Source organism: Glycine max, chromosome 13, assembly GCF_000004515.6.
Source record: "Glycine max cultivar Williams 82 chromosome 13, Glycine_max_v4.0, whole genome shotgun sequence".
NCBI lineage: Eukaryota > Viridiplantae > Streptophyta > Magnoliopsida > Fabales > Fabaceae > Glycine > Glycine max.
In genome coordinates this window covers 33,553,380-33,575,106 of record NC_038249.2, presented here as the reverse complement: position 1 = coordinate 33,575,106, position 21,727 = coordinate 33,553,380, and the positions used below count along the sequence as shown (strand labels likewise).

At 32.5% G+C, this 21,727-nt stretch overlaps 3 protein-coding genes across 6 annotated transcripts; 2 read left to right on the top strand and 1 right to left on the bottom strand.

Annotated features, from left to right (window-relative positions):
- Positions 1–2,711: 2,711 nt before the first annotated feature.
- Positions 2,712–3,062, top strand: LOC100811141 (lysine-rich arabinogalactan protein 18-like). The gene has a single exon (XM_006595346.1). The coding sequence runs from the start codon at positions 2,712–2,714 to the stop codon at positions 3,060–3,062; it is 351 nt and encodes a 116-aa protein (XP_006595409.1).
- A 3,090-nt stretch (positions 3,063–6,152) lies between these two features.
- Positions 6,153–7,798, bottom strand: LOC100778347 (ABC transporter H family member 4). Its single transcript, XM_026124900.2, has 2 exons — positions 7,061–7,798; positions 6,153–6,448 (listed from the first exon to the last, which is right to left on the bottom strand). The coding sequence occupies exons 1-2, from the start codon at positions 7,642–7,644 to the stop codon at positions 6,310–6,312; spliced, it is 723 nt and encodes a 240-aa protein (XP_025980685.2). The 5' UTR covers positions 7,645–7,798; the 3' UTR covers positions 6,153–6,309.
- A 6,686-nt stretch (positions 7,799–14,484) lies between these two features.
- LOC100817902 (peroxisome biogenesis protein 7) lies at positions 14,485–16,894 on the top strand. Of its 4 annotated transcripts, none has more exons than XM_003542940.5 (2): positions 14,485–15,608; positions 16,638–16,894. In XM_003542940.5, exon 1 carries the CDS (start codon positions 14,650–14,652, stop codon positions 15,604–15,606), a length of 957 nt encoding a protein of 318 aa, XP_003542988.1. In that variant the 5' UTR covers positions 14,485–14,649; the 3' UTR covers positions 15,607–15,608; positions 16,638–16,894. The 4 variants fall into 4 exon arrangements, with proteins under 4 accessions (XP_003542988.1, XP_006594554.1, XP_006594556.1 ...); XM_006594491.4 differs by having other exon boundaries at positions 14,485–15,614; XM_006594493.2 differs by having other exon boundaries at positions 14,491–15,608; positions 16,353–16,894.
- The last annotated feature ends 4,833 nt before the right edge of the window (positions 16,895–21,727 follow it).

Below are 21,727 nucleotides of genomic sequence, written 5' to 3'. Positions count from 1 at the left end.
TTATTTTTTTTAACTAAGATTTGCTAAGTGCTGCAAGAGATCAACTTGTTGAAAATATGTTTAATATCTTTTGTTTAAAAAATGGTAATAATTTATTTTATTTTTAAGAATTTAATATTTGTTTTAAATTATGTAGATTTTTAAAATACTATGAATTTATTTAGATTAAGATAAAGATTTAATCTTATCTTTTAGATTTAGGAGATTAAATTTTTTTATTGTAAAATTAAGATGATAAATAAAATTTGTTACACTTTTGTTCTGCATATAGAGTCCATAAATAAAATATTGATGTATCTTTTTCACATAATATATTTCCTTCTTTTATACACAACACGAACTACAGCAAAAAATTTAAAATATCTCATCACAAATTCACAACCAACCAAGACACAATGGTGTGTGACCGTGTGCTTATTTTTTTTTTCTGCTGAAAAATAAACTAATAGAGTATTAAGACTCTTATTTATACTAAATGAGTTTTAAATTAATAATTAGGATAACTAATCTTAAATTTTAAATCATCATTTCCTTATTGTTTTATTTATTAGTAGTAAAATAGGGTGGACCGTTTTTCTTATATGGTGATGTCAGTGTTATTTAATTCAATATGAGAAAAAGAAATTTGGGTTTTTGGAAACCCATTTTGCTTGTAGTCAAATCACAGGACTAATGAAAGTCTCAATACTTCTCCTATGCCTAAAGATTGTATAAAAATCTCCATTTCCTTTTTACCTTGCAATTCAGCCGGCAAGATAGATAAGATGATTTTGCTCCAATCTTTTGCACTCATGAATCCTCCAAACATGATTTGTGACCAGTTTGTGTATTAGTAACAAATTGATGATTTGGAATTATCATTGCAATTTGCAAAGTTGGTGATGAGAGGAATGAGAAAATACACTTGCACGCGGCTTTCCACCATGAAAAGTTCATCATGCAAGCAAGCTAAATATGTGTGTGCACATGAATGCCAAACCCCAGGCCAACAAAAATTTAATGTCAAGCATTCTAATTAAGATTTAATGGTCCATGCACATAACAAATATGCAGGGATAAAAGATTCGGATCTAGATTCTCTGCAATCGGACATATCACGCAGTCAGACGATTAGAACCGTCAACCACTCATAAATTATTTGAGAAAATTCAACTTAAAAAACACTTTTAAAATATTGGTTCTGTGTTGAAATCAAATGGTCCATATTCACCACCGCGTGAATGCAATGAATCCAAATCTAGAAGATCCCTGTGCCTGATTCCCCTGTTTGCACTAAACTATTACCTAGTTTCTCCATTCCATTGCACTTGCATCTTGAACAAAAAATACAACATCACACAAGAGACAACATTATTGTGAAAATAAATATACTTCAGAATATCAATTATCAATTATAAACTACCGATTAATTTTATCACATGTCTTTGCTTTCCTTTCCAAAAATAGTACTACTTTACCAAGGATTGATAATATTATCAACCATCTCTCTAATTTTCTGCACAATGATCTCAATAACAATTTTATAAGAGACATTGCATAAACTAACGAGGGTATCATTAAGCTCCCTCACTTTAGAAGGAGTTTGAAACATTTCCTTGAATTATAAAACAAAATTCATTTTCCATTGTTTTCTAAAGGTGTCAAAGTGAGATTAGACTCAATGAGTCAAGCCGAGTTAGAAAATTTAGATTTCCATGATTTTGGCCCAACAACAAGCCGACTCACTTAACCTATGAGGCAAATAGGTATGATTTGGATAGGCCCGTTTAACTCATTTAAAATTAATAAAAAAAAAAATACACTTGTAACAACTTGAAAACACCAATTGAATTTAGATCAAGGACTTCGAAGCGCCAATCTCATAATTATTAATTGAATTTCATCTTCCAAAATTGATATGTCCAATTTAGCAAGTTGATCCTCATTCAAACTAGAAAAACATCCTGAAAGGTAGAGGATTGGAAGAGTTATCTGTTTAGTAATCAAATGCTTGTTGAAATTACTAAATTGGACACCATGCCCTATAGCTAAAATCTCTACATAATCAAATCTCCATTTTCGTTGTGAAAAACTTCATAAGAGTTGTGATTCCTCTTGATTGCCATAAACCCATGAAAATAAACATATATTCTTATCCACATAAGCCATCCATTTACATTTAGATTTCTGATACCAAAAAAATTCATTCGTAACTGCTAACTGCCAATGCTTCATATTCTTCCCACATATTTTTAAGAATGAGTAATCTATATACACACTTTCCTTACATGAATTAATGTTTTGGGCGAGGAATGTATATTAGTATCATGATACTTGGGGCATACAAATAAAGTTGCAGCAAAGTAATGCTTGAAGCCTTGAACTGTAACCTTGTGTTTGGACGGAGGATTTGAAAATTTTTAGGAAATTTAAATACACAGCATTTTAATTGACTTGATTTAAATTTCTTTCATTTTGTAAATATTTTGTTTGGATGAAGTAATTTAATTTCTTGTATTTTAATTTCCTTATTTTGATAAAGTAATTCAATTTTAATGAAATTCAAATTTTCATTTTTAAATATTTATTTTTAAAAAAAAGTGTTGATAGCATCCCCAACCATAGCCTCTTCTAAACCAAAATCAACTGCGCCTGTTACTTCTCTCACTTCATATCCACCAGCTTCATCTCCCAATGCTCCAACTGCAACCCCTCCCGCCATTTCATCTCCCATGGCAGCATCTCCTCCGTCTAAAGTTGCTGCTCCAGCTCCAACAACCACTCCTCCGGTGGCCACACCTCTCGCGGCCACTCCTCCTACGACTACACCTCCTACTGTGACACCTGTGAGCTCACCGCCAACGCCAGTTCCGATGAGTTCTCCACCAACGCCTGTTCCGGTGAGCTCTCCCCCTGCACTGGAGCCGACAACTCCGGCACCTGTGGTACCACCCAGCGCTGAGGTTCCCGCTCCCAAGTCAAAGAAGAAGACGAAGAAGAGTAAGAAGCACACTGCACCAGCACTGGCGCCGGCATTGCTTGGCCCTCCCGCTCCTTCGGTAGAAGCTCCGAGATCAAGCTAGGATTCGTCATCTCCTAAAAAAAAGGTGTGTGAGAGAAAACGAAGGGGCCTATGGTACAGTGTGAGAGGAAAAAAGTTCAAATTCTTACAGTTATGGTGAAATTTCAATTCCTATCATTTTAATCTATTAAAATTCTTTTAAAAAATGATGTTATTTTAAATTTTTTGAAATCCTATATCCAAACAAGTAAATTATGATAAGAGTATTTTAAATTTACTAAAAAAATGAATTGCCTTATTTAAATACCCCATCCAAACATAGGGTAAAACTAGACAAGTGTGGCCTATGGTCCGCATAACGCTTACCAAATCTCCAACAGCTTGAAGGCCAATATTATAAAGTGGGTATTATATATGCATAAGCACCTTACAAAATATATGTTTTTTTAATAAAGCACTTTATAAAATATATTAATATATTTAAAACATTTCCAACACGGAGACATGAAAAATTTCTTAAAATGCTAAAATAATAGTATAGTACTATTATACCGTAGCTTTTTTCATATTGAAACGAATCGAAGTGAGAGGTGGAGACAGAGACTTTGTAACTTCCAGCTTAATTATGCACAAATGTGAGGCGCCGCATGCACATATGATCATATCGTTGCACATTTTCATATTTTTCCATTCATGTATCATGATGCACCACAAAAGGAGGGGGATGAAAGCTACCTGTATCCTTTTGTTTTTTTTTATCATATTTATCTTTTTGTTTATAGTATTTTATCCTTTTTACTCACCATTACTTTTAACATAATAATCAAATAAAATACTTTTTTAATTAATTTAATAATAAAAATATATCAATAATATTAAACTTTACATTTTTAATAATAAATTGTTTTTTTACCATTGTGGTTAAAATAACTGTCAAGAAGTTTGTTATTAGTTAAAATGTTATTTTAATTTTTGTAAATATGTCAAATTTGATTTTGTTTTTTTCTTATAAAAAGAATGAGTAAAATACATTAATTAAGTACCCGAGATTTTGAGAAATTACACAAATCTCCTATGCTTTTATCGACCTCTATACTAATTCCTTAATTTTTAAAAATATATACAAAAATCTCCTTATATATTACAATAATTAATCCTCTTAATGATTGGAAAAACATTACATCGACGACCTCTCCTATAATCACTCAAAGGTACGGAAAGCTAGTTTAGTTTCATAAAAATTCAGAAGTAATTAGTGTAATTAATTCTTTCAAACAAATATTTATGTTATCACTTAAAAAGTATCAATGACAGTTTTTTGTCTCATATGTTTGTTGCTATGTAAATGTCATTAAACATTCAAAAGACAATTTTGAGATAAAAAAAAAAAAAAACTTTGGCACCATTTGTATTGACCTATAGTTTAGGTGAGGGGATTCAAATCCACAGCTTTTCTCTTTTCTCTTCACTATCAAGCCAATATTGTGAAGTCGAAGTTGTAAAACATTTTTATGCTAAGAATACTAATCCCTAATATGTATATAGGAGTTTTATGAATAGTTAGATGAACGAGCTTCTCAAAACATTAAAATACATAGCTTGGTTTAACCTATGTGAAAATTTTGATTGATTTATTTATTTTTTTCTCTTATAAACATTTGTTAAAAGATATATTTAAATTTTCTGTTTTTGTAAAAAAAAAATTGCTTCATAATTAATATAAAAATAATATTTATTTTCTAATGCTAATGACAAATTATTTATCACTATGCATTCAAAGCATCCACATTTATAATAATTTATCACAAATATTTAATATTATTATATTAACAAATTCTAACGCAAATTGTGTTCGTAAAATCATCTAATTGATGTCTAACACTTACATTTTCACCAATTTTATATTACAATACTGGCGAAAAATATAATTACCAATAACTAGTATTTCATCACTGAAGTTTCGTTATTTTTTTTTTTTTGGAAAGTGAGGGGCCGCAGCCCCTTATCAATGCAAGGCCGAAACCTATTGCCATTTCTATGTTTACTCCATTAATTTCAGTTTTTTTCTTTATGAAAACATTAATTTCTGTTATGTAATTATTGTTGTATGCTTATTATTTATATAAATATATTTGTTAGCTTGTGGTATTTATAATTGAAAATTGAGAATTTACAATTAGCACGTGCATTCTTGTGCAGGGGCTATGCTGAGTCACGGCATCAGTGTGATTTATTTGTTCCCATGTCATTCACTAATCACTACACACACTCCTAAGCAAAAGCAAAACAACAGCTCGATACAATGTCTAACACAAAAGTATTAGTATTAGTTGTAACAATTCTCATACAACATGAAAATAATGGTTGAATTATGTTGGTGAAATCTGCATATATAGATCGAAATGAAATAGTAGTATTTCGAGGAAGAGACAGAGAAGATTCAGACAAGCAGGTTAGTGATAGTGAGTTCACCTGATCCACTCAAAGCTCTGACATCCCATGAGACGATCACATTTCAATGATTCATTCATTCATTTCATTGTTATGTTATATGAAGCAGTTCTGCCAACTTTTTTGTTGGACCCAGATGGTGGGGCTTGCTAGTAAAAACCGCATATATGCGTTCGAATCAGAAATAAATCAGAATCAGAACACAACACAGAACACGAGCTTCGCTCAAGGCTCAATGATCTGCCGTCCAGCCAATCCAATCCACAGTGTCTATAATAAAATCAATCATCTTTGCAGGATGCCACGCCCACTATCCTCGCTAACTCATAATCACAACAAAATGCTTTAAGACATATCCCCACTAATTACCAACGCATCATTAGATATTAGAATTAAAAATAAAATTTGGTTGAAAGCACAGTGTCACAAAGGGTACTTTCAATTCAATAGCTTTGGTCTTTTCATCATCCAACGCACACTTTTCTTTTTCATTTTTTTACCCTTCCTTTGTGCCCAAGTACACCGTGGCTTTACAGTACTGCTTAGAGTTAGACATCGATCAATCTGTCCTCCCTCAAGTTGGGGGGCCCCAAAGATTTATTTTTTCCTTCAAATATATGTATGAAAAGCTATCTATCTATCTATTATTATTATTATTATAATTATAATAAGAACCATATGATATAATATATATTTTATGTACAAAAGGGTGATGCAAGCATTATGTCAGCCTGTCGCTAGCGTTAAAGAATGACTGACACCGTGGAACACAACTACTACTAAATTGAAGGAGGGGAATAAACGTGAATAGATTACTCCGTTGGTAGCAATGGCATAAATTCGACCACACGTCTCAATCACCTTCCATGATGATCCAATACAGAACGTCGACGAATGCCTCGAAAACCAGACACAATAGGAGTGGGGATCCTTTTCTCCTGTGTTTCAATACATTTGCTGTGTTTACTTTTCCATGTGCACTCCCAAACTCCAAGCCTTCATCATCATTCATCAACAATTAAAAAAGCTAAACAAGATTGAAACCCTCACAAAAGTTTCTGCTTATCCCTTCCTGAGAATTACAAAATTATAACACCCCTCGATCAATCATGCACCCTACCAACTAAACACCAACGCCCCCCCTCAATATCATGATAAACTGATAACGAAAGCTAAAAAATGGCAATCAATAAAATTGGCCTCTTATGATCTACTACTTTGATCTCAAGGCCATCCTAATTAATATCAAAGCCACATAGTATTATCATCATCTCATCACTTATATTTATTCCTCAAATTTTTTAACCAGAGGCATTCTCGTATATATCATGATTATTTTTTGAGATACTAAAATCATTTGAAGAGTTGATGTGAGGATCAATTACTCGAGGTAGTGAGATCATTTATACAATGGAATGGGATTATACTTATTCCTCTATTATAATTAAGAAAAAGGAAATGAGATTATTTAGCTGAAATTATAATAAAAAAAAATGGGTTTGGAGTTTGGAACATGAAAATATATATGTTGAGAGTGCTATAATAGTATAATATAAGGAGAGGTTTAAGATATTGAAGAAATAAAGAAGAAACGTTTACAGTAGTTACATATTATCAGGTAGTGACGGTGACTCAGAAATGCTCTCCAAATGAGGCCTCCAGACGGCGACACGTCCTCGTGTTCTGTCTCTCTGCGTAGAAACTTTGTCGGAAAGTACTTCAGTCAAGTAGCGCTCATTAGAGGCGAGCAAGTTGGCGACAGAAGTGGCGTTGTTATTATTATTGTTGTTGTTGTTGTTTCTGTTGTCGTTGTGGTGTTCCTTTCTTTTCTTCTTCCCGGAGGAGGACCTCTGGCGGTGGCTGCTGTTCTTTTCGGACGGCGGCGAGGGGAGGGGCATGAGGAAGTAAATCTTGCCGCGTTGGAGGTCGGCGTCGGGAGGGACGACGACGATCTTGGGAACAACGCCGTCTTGGGTGGAGGGGGAGGAAGGCTTCTTGAGCACGTGCTTGGGGTGGGCCTTCATGATTTCGCTGGCCTTGATGGTGCCGCTGATTTCCTCGACGCGGCCGTTGGAGTGCACTATGCGGATTACGTCCAGGGCCCCGCATGGGAGAATGCAGGAGATGCAACACCGGATGCTGTTTCTCATGCCTTCTTCTTCGAATTCTTCCTCTAGTATCTCAATTCTCATAGAGAGAACGCGACACGAGAGAAGAAGATGATGAGGAAGAGTACTGAGAGGGTGGAGTCTGGATATAGAGAGAGAGAGAGAGGTTGGTCTTGAGATTGTGTTGTGTGCTTTTATGTTTTAATTCTCTTGTTTTAGGTAATGCAGTGGGAATCAGTCACATAAAAGAATTTTGTACCAAATGATGCCTTTTATTTTCGTTATTATCTCAAAGCTTTTTTAAAAAAAAATTATTTTTCTTTAACCATCACTTCAAAAACAGTGGATTGACATGACAAAAAATTATTAATTAGTCTAAATTATTTACGTGTGTTTGAGAATCAGTTACGTTCAAGGTGATCAACATAATTCACATCCTTTCAAAAGAAAGTAACCAAAGAGTTACGTCTGTTTTTTAGCCTTAAAATGTGCAAATAACCGTTTATTAGCTTTCTAACGTTAATTCAAACACTTTTGAGTTCGGTGCCTCAGAATGTGCAAATAATATGTATAAAGGTTTAATCAATCCTTACTAACATATTTTATATCTCTAAAGGTTTAATCACTCTTTATTAACATATTTTACATGTTTAAAAGTATAAAAAAAAATTAACGTTGATTCAAACACATTCTATATGTTTAAAGGTGTAAGAACTTTTCAACGTTGATTCAAACACATTCTACATGTTTAAAGGTATAAGAACTTTTCAACGTTGATTCAAATAAATTTTAAGTATTTAAAAATTTAATCAATTTTTACTAAGACATTCTACATGTCTAAAGGTGTAAGAACTTTTTAATTTTGATTCAAACATATTTTACATGTCTAAAGATTTAATCAATCTTTACTAACAAATATATTCAAGTTACATAATTCTAAAAAAAGATAACCTCACTTTATTAATAATCAAGAGATCTAGTTAGATTATAAATATGAATCATGATGATTTTATTGTTCAGTTTAAGGGAGATTGAATTTCAAATCTTGAGTACATATGATTTTATTATTGTCAATAATAGATTAATAGTGATGTGAAAGATATATAATTTTATAAAAAGAAATGTTTTGTTAAAGAATTAAAAATGAAAGATTTTTACTAAAAAAATAAGTAAATAAGATGCTTCCATCCATTCAAAAGTTTAATTCTATATATATTCTTAACGTGATTTTAAAATGAAAAAAAGTTTTATTGATTGATTTTCTTAATGTTCTTTTTTGTCGACTTTTGAAAGGATTGGGGGAATATATATTTTTTTTCCATGCTAGCTAGCTGCGGGATGAAATTCATGGAGTGAATAATTGCACAACACTATATATAGTTTGGCTTTTAATCCATTATTTAGGGTCCCTCATCACTGGCTCACTCCCAGCCCCTCCTCCTCCTCCCTGACCTCACACAGTACCCTTTTCTTTCCTATTGTGAAATCAATAGTATTTAGGTTAGGAATGGAAGGTTGGTATACTCATATGAGTGGACACATGGCACAGTGAATGATAGGGACTCCTTAGCAAGCAAAAGCTTCGAACCTTTTGATGGGGCCATGACTAGATGTGCGTGTATCAATCAAAGCTTGACACTTGTCGGCCAATAATGAATATTTACACTAAGTTTAGGTGAGGAGGATAGTGGTGTGGGGTCAACAAGAGAGAGAATATATGTGTTTTGGAGTGGAGTGGGAGAAGGGGGGCTGGAAAATGAGGTAAATTGGTGAAGAGATCTTTTGATGAGGGGAGTTTGTGATCTTTCAATTTCCCATAACAAGATCATGTGGGATGTGGTTTTCATCGGAAAGTGAAGTGTGATGGACTTACACACTTTATCCTAATGGGTTTTATGCCACTGAAATGCTTTGACTAAGGCAAAGTGCTTGTCTACTAACCAAATCACCAAAACCAACTCTACTTCACTTGACTTGCACTTCCAAATCCCTTTCACAATTTTTTCTTTTTATCCAAGGGATTAGTTTATTATTTTCATCATATTTCCTATGCCATACATATATATTGGTTCATATATGCCTATTCTTCTTCTCTCCATCACCACAATAATATATAGTATATTTATAATTAAACATGGTAGAAAGGTTGGTAGTTTTTTAGATTAAATTAATCTAGAGATCCTATAATTTCTATATTTTTAATTAGCTTTCTATAATTTGAAGATTTTTAATCAGCACAATTAAGCTTTTGTATAATATTGTTACATGATATTTTTTATACACATTTTTTAATATAGTTATACACATATTCCCAACCATTTTTAATTCCACTTTTTTTCCCGCTCCATAAGTTGCAAAATAGCATTATTCCTACATTTCGTTTCTAGTTTGGTCTAATAAATATATCCCTGCCCTACTCTCACTCAACCAAAGTAAAGTTATTTGTACTTTTGTTTTGTACGTAATCTATACGGTTCAATGAGACTATCCCTATATATGCCATTGTAATTATCACTCATGGGATAATTTAATTATGTTTAATATTCAGTTTTTATATTGGACTATATCCACGTGACGCACACATGTTATAGTTATAACTTGCTCGCAAATGGTTATTTGGCCAAGTTTCATGAAAATAACCTAACAAAATTACAAGGACGTACATATTAATTTAGAGAAAATAATATATGTAGCTACAATGCAAATACTTCTTATACTTGTAACCAATTAGTTTGTTATATAAGGTAATCTTATTGATTTTTACAATAATTAATTTAAAAATAATTTCTTAATTAAATAATTTGTGATTGGTAGATAATGTAAATTTTCTTACCGTAGTACATAGATTTTTGATATTTTTATTATTTGTAATTTGCGTATGGATCTCATCAAACAACAAGAGTAGAATTCCTATGATTTAACTATTTATTTTACATAAATTTTACACAATAATAAAATATGTGTAAAAAGAATATCTTGACAATGTTCTCCTTTCATGTGATGAATAGTGCAAATTCATTTCGAAATTAAATCAAAATGTAACACAGAATCTCTATTAACAGCAAAAGTCAACTAATATTGTGCATACCGTCATTTTTCAGCTGACAAAGTCTTTATAGACAATAGACATATTTGCTAGATTATATATTTATATACCACATCTTCTCAAATTAGAAAATAGTCAAGGGTCATCATCAACCGCATCTTTGCTTTTTTTGCAATTCTTATTTTTTCCAAACAACTGTAAGCATTGTACACGCTAATGTATGAATGAATGAAATAAGATTGCGGTTTCTTGGTAGGTTATGAGATATTGAGATTGTGCGGTTGAACTACTTTTGTTATTTATGTCTTTGAAATAAAGATTTTAAAAATAACAAAAGTATTTTCTTAATATTTATATACAAAATATTAGAAATGTTTTATTACTATTATTTATATATTTGTACAACAAAATATACAATTAACAAAATATACAGTATAAAATATGTTATTACTATTATTTCATTACATTAATTAATTAAATGATGTGGTAAAATATATGTATAAGAAAAATTTATGAGTGAGGGTCCATATAATTTTTTTTTAATAAAGTAACAAAACTAATTATGCATTATTCAAACTTTAGTCTTTAGCTTTTATCAACGAACTAGTAAGCCCCCAAAAAGAAAAACAAGACGAACGAATAATAGTGTATGAAATCGAAAAGGAAAGGCAAAAATTTGGATCCCCGGATTGGGTGGGCAGTGCACAATTGTTGATCGGGAAATCACAGCGTTTGTCAAACATTGTTCGAAACATTATATTGTCCCAGGCTGAGTGGATAACTTACATAGTCTTTAAAATTTTTAAAAGGACATGTTTTAGAGTTTAGCATTCTGGAAAGTGGAAAGCAAATAAGGCTGGAGCATTATTAATGAGGCTAATTAGAAAGGCTCCAAATCTAGCCAGCTGAATCCAATCAAGGTGTTTCAGAAATGAAGGAAGTGTGCTTAATTCAGTGCCCCACAAGCACAAATTAACCACTTTTTATTTTATGGTCAAGTGCTCTTGTATTGATAAAGGGTAAGAAAACAGGAAAACCGGTCTAGTGCTGTGTATATATAAATTAAATTAAATGTGCTTGGATAAAGAATAAACTCCCAAGAGAAAATAATAAGGAAAAAAAGACAAGAATGCATCAACTGAAACACGGTGGCAGATGCATCATTAACTTTAAATAAATTCAAATTCAAATTCAAATCCTCTATTCAGACGAAGTTTTTAATTTATCCTCAAAATTTCTTTTTGCTGAATAATTACTTTATCATCAAAATATAGCCTCTTAAGTAAGAAATGCCACACTCCTTGAGTTCAAGCACATCGGAACCATTCTTTCCCGTTACTTAACAAGTTAACAGAAAATGGAGAGATAGTGAAAATATAAAATTAATTAAAGAGGGGCAAGGATTGTGACTTTGAGTATATCAACAACAGTTTTGGTACCTCCTTTTCCCTTCAGTCATTGGCACTTGTGTCTGGATTGAATTCTTCAATTAATACACGATATTGAGATATTGGAATGGTTGAGACCCCATAGGAGAAACAATGGGGGATATAACACGAGGGTCATGTCAGATTGGCCCTAGTCTTAAATGTTGATCAAGTAGTGTTATTATTATTATTCCTTTTGGTACAAATTGGCAGATAATGAAAATAACATAGAAAGAAGAGAAAGGGGGAAAAAATTAGAACTTTTGTTTTCCAAGTGGTTTGGTTTTAATCCTACATTAATTCAGAGTGGTCCTAAAACTAGTTGGATATGTATTGCCGTCATTTTAAACATAGACATCAGATAGCAAGTGATCATATTAAACTTTAAAGTTATTATAAAATCTTCTACCATTATTTTATGCTTTATTTTTCAGTATCAAACTGTCTGGCCAGGAAAGAAAGGAATCCCTGGCTCCATCAAAACCACGTTAAGGATTTCTTTGAATAAAGAAAACGAGTTGAAGGTGCAAGCACGTATTGAGACACATTTGGTTAGAAGAATTGGAGGATTGGTGCGTGTGCTGGGTGTTCACGTGAGCTTGAAAAAGGAGAGATCTCTACTTACGTCTTTCTAGCACATAATTAAGAGTATCCACTTAATACTACATCTTAACTTAAATTCAAGTAAAAAAAATATCTAGACCTTTTTACCTATATTATCCTAGACTCTAGTCTAATTCGTGATTGATGTGAGACTTGATTACTCATATATGTTCTAACGTTCCACAAGTGAACTTAAGCGTTAATATTCTTCAAATTTTTTAATCGATCCACCTGAATCAAGAGTTCTTTTTTAATATCACTTTCTCCCTCATATTATAATTATTGTCTTAAATTATTTCAGTTAAACTAAAAAATAACAATTTTACAAAATTAATCTTATTATTATTAATTCATTTTAGTTTTTATTGTTGATATTATTAACATTATAAGAAAAAATGTAATTAATGTTATATTAAAAAGTTAAAATAATAATTATTTTGAGATGATTTTTTTCTTACTCAACTATTAGTATATTGAAAATTTATATATTCTTTATTTGCTTCTAATTTATCAATGTGAGATTTATTCTCTAACACAATAACTTAATGAATCTTTAGCTTATATTGTTCTTATTTTAAAAAGAATATATAGTTAAGTTAATTTAACATGATAATAATTTATCATAAACATCTTGGTATTTTATTTTAAATTTCTATGGATAAAAAAAAGTATTTGCATTTTTTAATTTGAGTCATTTTTGTTTTTGGTCTCCCAAATTTTAACTTGTTTTTTTTTAGTTACTCAAATTTTAACTAGTCTCTATTTAACTAAACTCTCTTGATTGATTTTTGATAGTTTGAATGTGACATATTTAACCGCAAGAGGGACTAATTTTTTTTTATTGATTTTGTGGGATTAAAGAATGGAATTTCTAATTTAAGGGACAATAAATATATTTAAATAATTTATTTTTAATTTGTTAATCTATTAGTTGTACAAATCTAAGAATTGTTTGGTCATTTGGTTTTCGTTATTCATACGGATGTCTAGATGGTTGATTTTCGTTGCCATGACTTGGAAGAAGAATCCCCAAAAACAAGTTTCAGTGTTTATTTTATTGTTTTTTTTTAAATATTAACTCAATAAAAAAAAATTTCGCCGTGTATTGAAAAGTGACATTCCTACCTCCAATTACTAACACAATGGGAAAATTGCGTATTTAGGTTTAAAATATACAAAAAAAAAAGTTTTCATTGTGTTGTTTGGAACGAAAACATGTTTTAATCAATAAAAAATTTGGGGCGTAAAAATAGAGAAAATTTAGGTGTAAAAACTTGGTATCCTACACAAGCTCTGTATTCATAAATCCATTTGACAAACAAGACATGTTCAGTGTATAGCCCAAAACCGGGAAAAAAAGTGGCTTAGATACAACTTTGTGTAGCCCAAAAGAATCAGCAATCTGGCCATAAAACATACACGAGTTGGGTTTGTAAGCATAATCGTGGGCCTTTTTCTTTTTAATTTATTAAACTATTTTCTTTTAAAAACAAATGAAAAAAAAATCCATTAAAGATGGGATTGTTTATTTGTATTTATTAATTATTAATTAATCGAAGGAATCCAGAATTTTATTTTATTTTATTTTAGTTTCAAATACTCATTTTGTTCCTAAAAAGGTGAGACAATGATAAATTAATTTATAAAAGATTAAAAATTCAAATTTATCCACCAAATAATAAAAAATGGGACAGATTGATTTTGCTATTAACTTTGTGATATTGTTTTATCAAGTTGTATTATTTGAGAATAAATTATATTTTTTAATATTAAATTATAAAATTTAAGAATTAATTTATTATTAAATTAAAAAAATTTATATTAAAGGATGGAAATGGCTAATTAGGTACAAAATAATAAAAAAGTGGAACCCCGTGAAGAACGAGAGGTCCTTGAGCGGATGATAGCCAAAATGTGTTTACTTGCAGTTCCATCTTCCCTCCCCTGTTAATTCACCAAACAAATACCAAATTGCATCACGGATTAGTTGATCCCTCCTTTGAAAACAAAACGATGCCGATTTTCAAAACCCCGTTCAACGGCTACTCCGTAAAGTTCAGCCCCTTCTACGAGAACCGCCTGGCCGTGGCCACCGCCCAGAACTTCGGCATCCTGGGCAACGGCCGCCTCCACGTCCTCGACCTCTCCCCGGAGCCTTCCCTCCCCATCTCTGAGCTGGTCGCCTACGACACCGCCGACGGCATCTACGACGTGGCCTGGTCCGAATCCCACGACTCCATCGTCATCGCCGCCGTCGCCGACGGCTCCGTTAAGCTCTACGACCTGGCCCTCCCCCCAACCTCCAACCCCATCCGCTCCTTCCAGGAACACACCCGCGAGGTCCACTCCGCCGACTACAACCCCGTCCGCCGTGACTCCTTCCTCTCCTCCTCCTGGGACGACACCGTCAAGCTCTGGACCCTCGACCGCCCCACCAGCGTCCGCACCTTCAAGGAGCACGCCTACTGCGTCTACTCCGCCGTCTGGAACCCCCGCCACGCCGACGTCTTCGCCTCCGCCTCCGGCGACTGCACCCTCCGCGTCTGGGACGTCCGCGAGCCCGGCTCCACCATGATCCTCCCCGCCCACGAGTTCGAGATCCTCGCCTGCGACTGGAACAAGTACGACGAGTGTGTCATTGCCACTGCCTCCGTCGATAAGAGCGTTAAGGTTTGGGACGTGAGGAACTATAGGGTTCCCCTTTGTGTGCTCAATGGGCACGGGTATGCTGTTAGGAAGGTGAAATTCTCGCCACACGTGCGGAATTTGATGGTGTCTTGCTCCTATGATATGACGGTGTGTGTTTGGGATTTCATGGTGGAGGATGCTCTGGTGAGTAGGTATGATCACCACACGGAGTTCGCGGTCGGGGTGGATATGAGCGTGCTTGTTGAGGGCCTCATGGCTAGCACTGGTTGGGATGAACTTGTTTATGTGTGGCAGCATGGGACTGACCCCAGGGCACCTTGAAGGTGAAGGTACTTTTCTTGTTGTATTTAGGAGCAATGTATATGCATTCCTTACATTGGTTTACTAGAATAGTATTTACTATTTATATACCGGGGAATTTTCTGTTTCGAAATCAGGATAGGAAATGGCTTACATTATTGTTTAATTGATTTTGATCGTTGTTCATAATTATTCTTGTGATATGTTGCTGCTTCTTTTGTGTGAAAGAAGGAATTGTGCTTGCTAGCTTGTTTGTTTGTGTGTTTGTATGTTTTTGTGTTATTGGTCTTAGATTCTTTGTTTGTTAAATGGAAATTAGGATGGTTAACTTGGGTGCTGCAGTTAGGGAATGCACATGCCACTATCAGTTGACTTGCTTCTTCTAGAAATTAAATGTCGAGATTGCTCTTAGAGCATCTCAAATTGGAGTTGCTTATCAGATTATTTTGTGCAGTTTCATCATTGGAGTAGTTGACATAACAGTTTTTTATTTAAGAACCAGTTGCTTACTTGCTTATATAAGCAACAGTTCTTAATAGTTCTTAAGAATTGTGAGACAATTATAGGACTTATTTTAAGTTATTAAGGATTGCATCATTAAAGAGAAAACTTGTTGAAATTCTTAAACCCAATGTAGCATAGTAGGCCCCACCAAAAGTGAGTTAGGCAATTTCACCATGGTTGCACCATTGGAGATGCTGTTAGATCTTTTATGTGTTATGCATTGTGTAATTTTCAACTTCCATTTTTGTGCTTATATTGTTCAGAACTTCAAATGCAACCTAAAATGAAGAATTGTTGGAAATTTCATAGTGGGCAAGAAGCAAGATGAGGAATTTAGATGTTCATAATATTGGAGTTGAGTCACTCACATGGTGCATCTTGTCAATTCTGATGGTTTAGTATCATGCAAGCAAGTTTAAACTAAATTATGTTGAAGTTGAATCTTTGCTGTTTTCACAATGGTCCACATTCACAATGTGCCCTTGTACTATTTGTGTATTATATCTAAAGTGAAACTTCTCTTTTACTGTTTTCTTCTTTTTTTACAGAGTGAAAAATGAATAGAGAGTTCTATAGATCTTTACCACACATTCATACAAGCTTCAAGTATACAGATTATATATATAATTCACCATAGTGAGGTGCTCTGGAAGGTTGAATAGTCTGGTTACAGTGGTGAATTATGGATGGTAACAGGTGGATATGCAACTTCTTTAGCTATCTATATCTACATTCTTTTTTAAATCCATTACCAAAATCTGTTTCTTATCATGTTTGAAACGAAAATGTAAACTGCTTTTGTCCATACCATGTCAAATCTCCTATCTGAAATGTTAGATAACCAAGATATCTGAATAATGATCGTTCTTATGAATATGTTGGTGGATGATTGAAATCTAATGTGAACCTTCGAAGGAAAAAAGACATAAAGCTAAGAGATTTTCCATGTGGCTTTATATAGACTGACATGCTTTGGTCTATTTTAGGTGAACTTCTAGCAAATCTAAATTAATGACTGTGACAGCTGACTTGCCAATAGTTTATGGAACTTTTAATAAGTTCAATATATGAAGATGGTATCTAATAGTATTATCTTGTTTTAAAAATCTTAAATTAGGAAGATAAAATTGTAATATAAACATCAAATAGGTAATTGTTTGTAAGTGATTTAGGATTCTTGATTTGTTCTTCCGTTTAGGGTTAAGATAAGGTTTCAAATAGATATCAAACTGAAAAGTTACTTTGAAACATTTAAGTAAAATTTTTCTGAGAGCTTTTGAGAAATAGTTGATTTTCTCCTAATTTAATCATATCATAACATGCTGGTTTTTAACAGTTCATGAAATCAGAAGAGTTAACCTTAGAAGATATCAGCAGTTTACCGATTTGGAATGTGTTATTCATTCTGCATGATCAAATTTCATATAATGTGAAATGAGATTGTAACCTTCAGCTTAAAATATCATAGGTTCATTATATACGGGTATGGTAGTGGCAGGGAAGTGAAATTAGGTCCATGAAGGCACAAGTGGGGAGGAGTGGAGCATGTGAATATGGTTGAAGGAGAGAGAGAGAGAGAGATAGAGAGAGAGAAGGATTATATGATGGGTCTGGTAACAGAATAGGGGGTGTGAGGAAATTGATATCAATATTGACTAGGCTGAGTGAAGAAGCTGGTTTCTTCCTGAGGAAAGGGTGTCTCATTTTTTCCCCTTTCTTTTTCTTGGTTTGCAGCCTTGTAAAAGAGGTTTATATCTCTCTGATATAGCTCTAATTCAGTATCAACAATACTTATTCCAATTTTGGTTCCTAATAAAACACCACTTATTTTCTCCTTTTTTTCCCTTGATAAAATGGGATTTTCTTGTCTCGGCAGAATTTTGCAGTATATAAGAGAATGAGTTAATATGTCCCTCCTCCTTAGCTCAATTTAGTCTCACTTTAGCACTGGGCCATGCCTAGGTGCTAGAGTGTAGTAAGTAGGATTGAAGTCATGCATTTTAAAATTAATCATTAATCTTTTTTACTTAGAAACAAATACTTTGATTATCAACTCAATGATAAAACTCCATATATGCTTCATCATTTAAATAATAAAAGGAAAAGGGATCATACAAAAGCTAAATAAAGTATTTTTGCCTCAATTTTGGGTAGTTGGCAAAATTGGAAACAAAACATTGTGTTAATGGAGTTGGTGTAGTACCAATAAGGGATGTACCCAGGTGAGTTGTCGAATATGATCAGCAAGCAATAGATGATTGGCAAATGGCAACTCACTTTAGGTACTGATACCCTTAAAAAAAAATGGTCACCAGAATAATCCCCATAAACTTATCGTTGGTTGGCTTTTGAATTCTCCTTAATCTTTTGATAAAAGCCTGTGAATTTCTTCATCTTTGGGAATTAAAAGGTGAAAACAAGTAAGACATTTTTAATAAAGAAATAAGATTGTGATTTTTTAATATTGTAGTGTATACAAGTATATAACAAATAATGCCCAAAAAAACTATTAAGTAGAGGGAAAAAATTAAATGAAACAGTCGTCCCTCCAGATATTAGGCCATAAACAAATATATCCCTTGACTTTCAACTTATATGCACATTTTACTGTTAGTTTTTTTCCCTTCTTTTTATTACGTTACTTTATTTGATTTTTGCTAACTAAGTCTGCCTGAATTATTGATTCCTCATTTAAGAATTTGCGCTAGAAGCCAAAATATTCAAAACTAGCCACATCACATTTACACAAAGCTAACATAATGTTTTTGGTCTTAGATTAGGGTATAGCCACAGATAGTAGGCTATCCTACAGGGGCCACCATGGTGACTAGAGGACCCGCCCATCAATGGTTTCTCCATGTTTGAACTTTGGTTCTGCTAAAACTGTGGCTTGCCAACCCTTGGTAATAAAGGCAATCTAAGTCAACAAACATAAGACACTGCTTATTTTGACTTTTGAGACAAAGATTTTCCGATTTCATTTTCTTAATTTTTAATTATAAAATGCCACATTTATACAAATGTACTTTTGATACAAATAACTGTATGTTTGGATTAAAATTTATAAACTTAATTTGGGATTAAATTTATTTTTGTAAATTGAGTTTGCATACGCATAACAAGTCTTTCTTTAAAATTAAGTTTTCAAGCAAAAATTTACTTTCAAAGAATAATAGAATATATTTCCAAAGTAATTTTGTCCTCCAACATATTGTTGGTATACTCTACCGTCAATTAAAACATATCCAAAATCTAACTTCCGTATTCAAATTGTGCAAATATGTTGAATATTTGAATTCATAAAAGTATTTTTCCAACTTTTGTTCAAATATTGGCCTCAAACTGTTTTATAATCCTAGAAGTCATGCCTATGTTTGGAAATCTGTTAGCAAGAGGTTGAACATACGTTAAGAGAGGAAACATGTCGGTTACTTTTAAATTGAATGTAAGTTCACAACTTTTGAAACGTGTTTGTGCATGTTTGATTTGCATTTAAAATTATTGTGATATGCGTTTCAATGCAATCAAACGGATAAAAACAAAATAAAAATAAAAACAAAGATGATAATCTTTTTGTAAAAATACTTTTGCCTCAAACATTCTTTTTCATCTGATTTTTAAACATGAACTTAATGTACCTTATGTGAGTTTGAACCAATCAACTACTGGAAATATAAAGAATTGAAAACGAAACAATAAACGACCACGATATATGCCTTGACAGAAAATTGAAGCAAAAGTAAAAGAGAAAAAAAACAAAAGAAAATGAAAACATACAATTGAGTTTTCCTTTATTTATGTGGAAAAATGAAAGATGTTTATAAGAGAATCTAAGTGTGAAACATCTTTGGCTCTGTTTTAGAATATACAAATGCTTTATTCTTAGTTAAGCAATGCTGTCGGACGAGTGGACTGTTCTAGTGATACAATTTGTATTAGTACCATAACATAGCATACATGTAAAACTTGATTTAATTTTTCTTTTCTTAACTTTGTTCAACTTGATTAGACTTAAAATATTAAAATAATTGAAAAACTTGAATCCTAATAATCAAACACCTGCTCTGATGCCACTTGTTTAAATATCTTTAATTTTTAATCTTTAATTCTTATTTTTATTTTTTATGCAGAAGCTAAAAAATTAGACATATCCTAAAACAAATCACAAAGGTCCTAGGATTCGTAACATATTTTATTGTTAAGGATTAAATAAAATACATGTATCTATAATTGGTTCTTGATCATTTTTCGACAATTGTTGAATTATGAACCATCAATGATCTTATGATTTTTTCTCAACTAAGTTTCTTTATTCGTGATGATTCAGTATGATAGGGATCATAACTTTTTTATAACGTGTTAACCTAATATAATTCTCGTTATTACAAAATGAACTAACATTGACATATGTTCATTTAAACTTATATTATCTTATTTGATCATATAAAATAAAACTTATTAATAATAAATAACTAATATAATTGTCTTATAATATTGAACAAAAATAGAAAATTCGAACAAGATGTCCTTCTATATGTAAATGAACAGTTTGATGGTTGGAAAGCTGAGTATTCTTCGGAACAAATTTAGGAGAGATACTCGAACTTTTGCTCCAGACTCAGAGATATTGGAGGCTTTACAACAAATTTCTGTAGGTCAGTCTAATAATTTTAAACAAATCCAAAATCCTTGTATGCGTTTCTTCAAGTTTAAGAAACATGAAGCAATTGCACATGGGGCTCAAGCCTTGGATTTGAGATTGCCATTTGATGAAATTGAGGTTCTTAAGGAAAACTTGGACTTGATCAAGAGACTGGTCCAGAAGATGTGGAAATTTTATCTGCAGCAGATGCTGATTCCTTGGCCAGAGCTCTTTTACTTAATCAAAATCCTCCTTCACCTGGAAATCCAACTCTCATCTTTTTAAAGCAGTAGCTACTTAAAACTAGTTCATAGTTCCTACTTTCATTTTTTGGGTCATCTAAACACAAGTATATATTTTTTTTATTCGATATATATATGTTGACACAGATGAGTTACTGAACCTTAGGTGTTATAAAAAAAATTTATTGGATTGATTTGAGGTTTAAAATCCATATATTGGGGCTCAAACAAATATACCCCCACAACTTTCCACTTCTATATATGCATTCCCTGTTAATTGATATGATTTCTGCTTCCATCTATCTCATTGATTCCTCAGTGAAGAATTTGAGCTTAGACGCCAAAATCTTCTAAACTAGCCACACAAAGCCAACCGGATGGCTGTACCCCGAGTTTGAACTTTGTTTCTCCTTCAGTCCTTTTGAAGCCGTGGTTGCTTAACCAACCCTTGTTGGTAACAGAGGCAACCTAAGTTAACAAATACAAGGGATTATTTGTTTTTATAAAATCTTTTATGATTTCACTTGTTTTAACATCTAAGTACAAAAATACTGCATTTCTTCAGTTTATTTTTTATTATAAAAATTTTGTATAGAAAACAATGAATTTTAAAGGTGAAAAAAAAAACCGAAAACTTTTTTTCAAACCAAACTTAAGTAGGTACTAATAGTTTTGGACAGACATAAGGTATCAGAGGGTACACTTATAAATTTTAAAAGAACAGATGAAAGTTGAAGCATTTTATTCTAGATTT

Coding starts and splice junctions, on each gene's coding strand:
- LOC100778347 (XM_026124900.2), bottom strand. CDS start 7,644: ATGAGAATTGAGATACTAGAGGAAGAATTCGAAGAAGAAGGCATGAGA. Junction 6,449..7,060: donor CCGTCACTACCTGATAATAT/GTAACTACTGTA, acceptor ATGATGATGAAG/GCTTGGAGTTTGGGAGTGCA.
- LOC100817902 (XM_003542940.5), top strand. CDS start 14,650: ATGCCGATTTTCAAAACCCCGTTCAACGGCTACTCCGTAAAGTTCAGC.
- LOC100811141 (XM_006595346.1), top strand. CDS start 2,712: ATGGCAGCATCTCCTCCGTCTAAAGTTGCTGCTCCAGCTCCAACAACC.